The sequence below is a fragment of the Helobdella robusta genome (genome assembly GCF_000326865.2).
Source record: "Helobdella robusta unplaced genomic scaffold HELROscaffold_18, whole genome shotgun sequence".
NCBI lineage: Eukaryota > Metazoa > Annelida > Clitellata > Rhynchobdellida > Glossiphoniidae > Helobdella > Helobdella robusta.
The window spans coordinates 1,259,101-1,265,100 of record NW_008703981.1 but is presented as its reverse complement, the minus strand read 5'-3'; the positions used below and the strand labels follow the sequence as shown (position 1 = coordinate 1,265,100).

At 35.9% G+C, this 6,000-nt stretch overlaps 1 protein-coding gene across 1 annotated transcript; it reads left to right on the top strand.

The window, feature by feature from the left end:
- On the top strand, positions 1–4,283 carry HELRODRAFT_110688 (hypothetical protein; the record flags this gene model as incomplete). Its single annotated transcript, XM_009016328.1, has 9 exons — positions 1–147; positions 587–777; positions 969–1,094; positions 1,555–1,714; positions 2,058–2,250; positions 2,614–2,879; positions 3,029–3,148; positions 3,532–3,654; positions 4,039–4,283. Exons 2-9 carry the CDS (start codon positions 697–699, stop codon positions 4,281–4,283), a joined length of 1,314 nt encoding a protein of 437 aa, XP_009014576.1. The 5' UTR covers positions 1–147; positions 587–696.
- Positions 4,284–6,000: the final 1,717 nt, after the last annotated feature.

The following is a 6,000-nucleotide window of genomic DNA, read 5'->3' as shown; positions in this document are numbered from 1 at the left end:
GCACACTGTACAACAATGCCCAAAATGGCTGTACGCAAGAAGACTGTTCCAAATGTTCGTCCAATTCTTCCTGCGTGGTCCAGGGCATTCCGGGGACTCCCGTCTGCCAGTGCCCGCCAGGATATCGGGGCAGTAATTGTAACATCGGTAAGTCGGTCGCTATGAATTGTAGTGTGACGTAAACTGATGTAAATTACTGCTGTGCAATTGTTTCTAAGTATATGTAAATTTATACAAATTTATGTAAATTTATGTTTCTCGTTAGTATAAGGATGTGAATTTATACAAAATTTATGTAAATACGTTTCACGTTAGTATTAGAAAATGTTAATTAAGTTTGTGTATTAAATAATTAGTATTAGTTGAAAGTTAATTAGCGCTATAATAGCAATTAATAGTACGAGAATTTATTATTATTAATACACATACGCACACACATACCACACACATACCACACACACACACACACACACACACACACACACACACACACACATGTACGCACATATACCACACACGCACATACCACACCACACAGATACTACGCACCACACACACACACACACACGCATACACACATTCGCAGCAACGTCGGTGAAATATTTCACATCCAATCAATACGTTCAATGGAAACCGTCTGCAACCTACGCCAGCAGTCTCAACTCTTCAGCCAATTGGTACTCCGACAGCTTGCAGATGCTGTTTAAGACCAGGAAAAGTAACGGCGTCCTCTTCATGGCTAAAAGTTTTACTGGTTACGAACGATATCTGCTAAGAGTGAGTTTTTCTGTTTTTGGAGTGGTTTGTGTTTGTATGTGTGTGTGTGTGTGTGTGTGTGTGTGTGTGTGTTAATTAAAACAAAATAAATTTAATTTATTTTTAATAAATTATAAATTTCTCAGTTAGTTCTGTTTGTGTGTATGCTGCCATGTTTCTCACATTACATCCACACAAATTTAAAATCGAAGGTACGTGCGGGCATGTTGTCATTCACATATGACCTTGGGTCAGACGATCGTGACCTCACGTTGTCCAACATCAAAGTTGACGATGGGGTTTGGCATTTCGTCAGGATTGATAGATACGGGAATGTGGTGAGTAGTTTAGGATGGTTATTAACATTATTACGCTATAATTCAATTCCACTAGCTTAATATACGTTTTTGTCATTATTGTCATTAACATTTAATACTGCTTTTGACTGATTCAAGCTATTAGTTGATTAGCATCATTTTAATCATCACCAACATCTGCCGTCATCATTATCCGTTCATCATCCATATCTTCGCATTCACCACTGTAAACTCCAGACATCATTCTTCGTCATCGTCAACATCACCATATCCACAACAACCACCCATCCAACCAACTATTCAACCAATCAATCAACCGTCCAACCAATCAACCATCCAACCAACCAGCCAACCAACCATTCAACCAATCAATCAACCATCTAACAAATCAACCATCCAACCAAACATCCAACCAACCATCCAACCAACCATCCAACCAACCATCCAACCAACTATCCAATCAACCAAAAACACTTCAAAGGTTGAACTGAGGTTAGATTCAGGCGATGGTATGAGATACAACTCAAGTACTCCGGCTTCAGAGCATAGGTACTTGAAGATGAGTACTGCAAATGTACTTGGCGACCTCAGCTACAACCAGTACAGCAAACAAACCGCAGTACTCGACAATCTCGAAAAAAGTTTGTCGTGTTTTTGTCTCTGTCGAGTCAATTTTTTACTTTTATTTTTTTGTAATTTTTCCAACATGGCATATATCTTTATTATTCAGTCATTATTTTCACCAACAACGTCATCACCTTATTGTTATCTTATTTCATCATCATATCATTATTTTTTTCGAAATCATCGTCTTCGTATGCAGGAATCCGTGTAACACACACCACACACACACACCACACATACACCACGCGCACGCACACACACACGCATCGCGGGGATATCTCTGCATTCAAACCCGGTCAATGCATCGTCAGTGTCAGACGCCTTAACCATTACACCACCACTACATTCACCATCTCGCAGCTTGCATATCCGATGTTCGATACTCTGGACACCTGTTGCCTCTTAGCAACGAGGAGAATACAGAATCTTTGGTAACCATGACGATGGTGGGTGGGAGTGACGTTGGATGCTCCATAACTGGAGTCTGTGTTGACGGACTGAACTGTCCCACTGACCAGATCTGCGTCGATCTCTGGATGAAAAGTGAATGCAGGTAACAAATCATTCAAAATAATTTAGATTTATTTAAGATAATTATTTTTGTTTAACGCCTTATAACATTCCGTTAAATTCGCCGTAATGTGTGACCTCTTTCATAATGTTGATCACTCCCTCTACATTTCATCGTCTGCTATCTAAAATTTATCTTCTCATTCAAATTTCATCTAACTTTTCCCAGTTATTTATTTAACAAAACTAAAAACTTTTTTCCTAGTTTAGCTTCCACAAAATGTTTCTCAGCTCAATTCTTTATCTTTCAAACACAACTCGTGTTAAAATACTTGCTAAAATCAAATAAAACAGTTAATATCTCCACACATACACGCCACACATACACATACACACGCACGCACAGATGCAAACAATTCTGGGTAGCCAACGACCCCAGCCACCAAAACTCAATTTGCGTTGCCAAATCCTGCTCTGACTCTCCGTGTATGAACGGCGGAACTTGTGTGATGCTGGACGGAAAAGTTGCCTGCATATGTAGCGCTGAATGGGGCGGACTCTACTGCACGGATAATGGTCCCAAGGAAGAAGAAACTAAAAATAACACTGAGAGAAATTTCAATCTTGTTGCAGCTATCGTGGTTCCTATCATTGTCGGACTTCTGCTACTGCGTTAGTGTATATGGATTAGTATTGTTTCATTATATATTTTATTCTTAACTAATTGATCAATTAATTTATTTTATTATTTATATTTATTTATTCTAAATGTTGTATAAATATTTAATCTAGATTCTTGTATATTTACACGCACTAAACAGTTTTACTGCTGTTTTTGATATACTGGTGTTGCTGTAGAAGGAAGGAAGACAGGCTTCTGTACGGCGAGCCTGATAAAGAAATTAGAGAAAATGTTATTGCCTATGATGATGAGGGGGCCGGTTAGCTGTGTTGTGGTTGTTTTGTTGTTATTGTTTTTGGTGTTGTTGCATTGGTGTTGTTGTTGTTGTTTTATTGGTGTTGTTGTGTTGCTGTTGTGTTGCTGTTGTTGTTGTGTTTTGTTGTTATGTTGTGATGTTGTTCTGTTACGATGTCGTGTTGTTGTTTATTACCATCACCATAGCTGTCGTTTGTGTTAATTTACTGTCTGCTTCATTAGCGTTTACTATGAGAGCAGCCTTGTGACCAGCGTTCTTACTACAAAGTTAAACATAAATAAATAAATAGATAAATAAATAGATAACATGAAATAAAAGAGGTAACAAAAAACTAAATAAAACTACTACAACCACAACAACAACAACAACCACAACAACAACAACAGGTGAACAAGACAACTATGCCTTCGACCTGGGCAAACTCCAGAAGTCAAGCACTCCATTAGAAGTTGACACACTCAAAAAAACGCCCAATCTCGAAACATTACCAGCTTATACTACCAGAGGAGGTAACAAGAAAAACATTTCAATTAAGATTATTTTATAAAAATATGATCACCGGTTTTCGCTTATGTTATTACATCCTCTGTTAGAATTCTACGTATTCCGCCAAAACTTTATGATTAAAGTATTAAACTATAATTTTTTGAGAAAAGTAGTTCAAAAGTAAGAAAAATTAAAATATTTTTCAAGAGAGAGAGAGAGAAAGAGAGAGAGAGAGAGAGAGAGAGAGAGAGAGAGAGAGAGACATCATTAGTGACGTTTACAAATGTTTTGAAGTACTCAAACAGATATAATGATAGAAAAAAATGATCATAATAAATAAATAAATAAATGATTTTAAAAAATCCACATTGCACTGGCAGCTGCTGTACCAGGAAAAGGTTTACCAGGAGATTACCCGAGCATCGCAGACTTCATCTCAGACAGACTGAACACCGTCGACGGTGACCCAGACAACACGGGTGACGATTCAAAGGTCAATTTTGAGTTCGAAGGTCAAGGAAGCGACGCCGGGTCTCTCAGTTCATTGGCTTCTAGTGAAGCTGATCGAGATATCGATTTTGATTGGCTGGAAAGGGCCGGTCCACATTTTGCGCGATTGGCTGATTTGTATGGTGATGGAGGTCAAGTTTGATTGTGATTGACTGATTATTATAGAGATATAATTGTGATTGGCTGGTTGATCAGCTGTCTTTTTGTGTGGGTGTTTGTGCGTGTGTATTTATGTTTGTGTGTGTGTGTGCGTGAAAAATTGTGCATCATACGTTGTTATTTTTTCATTTACTCAAACAAATAGCAGTAAGATTTTATATTCCTGTATAAATTTTTATTTCAATTTTAAATCTTATTTATTTGAAAAAAAAGATCTTATCTATTTTATCTTCTATTTATTTAAAATATTATAAATTGAAGTGCTTTTAAATGTAGTGATTAAAGAGACGTTCAAAGCAGTATATCGTCCAAACAACACATGCAAGCGTGTAATGCCTGTTGTTATTTGTTTTAAAGCACGCATGCAAACAGTTAAACTCCATTTGAATGTGTTGTTTTGATAAAGAACTTTGTGTGTTGTTAAATTTAAAAATTATGTCTTTGTTTTTATGTTTTACCTATTTAGTTTTTTAATGAAATTTCATGTTTTTAAATTTTTTTTCACAATTCTTTCACGAATTTATATCTTTTGAAAGATTTTGTCTGTGTAATATCTGAATGTACGATCTGATTTGATAAATTTTGTCTCATATTTTGTATATATCTCATATTTTTTAATGTACACTTTTGGAAAAAATTATTTTGTAGACACACTTCGTTCTTATTTAACAGTAAAAATAGCGTTCAGTGAAGTAACGAACTATGGTAACGTTTCTCACGATGTCTCTTTTCAATAGTTTTGCCAACTAACATTTTGAAAAAACATCTCAACAAAAACGTCTGTCTGAAATAGTGAGACTTGGACCGTCTACAAAAAGTTGCTGAAAGTGTTTATCCATCAATCCATCTAACTTCTATTTCTATCGTCTTTATCCATTTATTCGTTAGTTTATCCATTCATCGATCCATCCATTCATTAATTCATCGTTATAACAATAATAATAAGTTCTGGTACTCTCAATATTAGTAATTATAATGATAGATGTAATATAACAAAACTAGTTATACTGCATATACTGCTACTACTGATACTACTGTTAAAACTACCGCTACTGCTGCTACTACTGTGCTAGCCAAGCCACTACTAGTCCTACTGTTTCACAACCGATCCTATTTGTATGTTGTTGGTGTAGTTGTATGGAAATTTGTAATGATTAGATTTAGATTGGGTCATATATAATATATAGAATATTCTATTTTATATTCTATATACATGGATTGCTTTAATAGACGAAGCGAATTGATATATCAAGGTATATGGCTATTGCTATACATCGTATTCTTGCCATGGAAAACTACAGGAGCCAGGCAATTTGTATAGCCAATTGTTCGAACCAGTCTTTCAGATGATAAGAATTTGTGTATGTTGTCTATGTTGCGATAGTGTATAATTTAAAAGTAAAAAAAATGTGAAAGTGAAACCGGGCTGCTTCTGTTATAAAACATAAATTAATTGAAATCAAAGATACTTTATTCTCATCAGACGTCAGTATTCTATAATGTTTAAAGGCTCACTTATATTCAACTACAACAAAAATGTTTGTAAAAATATCAAACGATTCAAATATCGGCAACTGCTTTCTAAGATGTTTCCATCCATTGATCCACCAACCCACCAAGAACACCAACAAGTGGGACGAACTGACGGATTGGTCGGCTCATTAGGGTATTCGGTGAGTTGGTTTTGTTTCTGTCTGTTG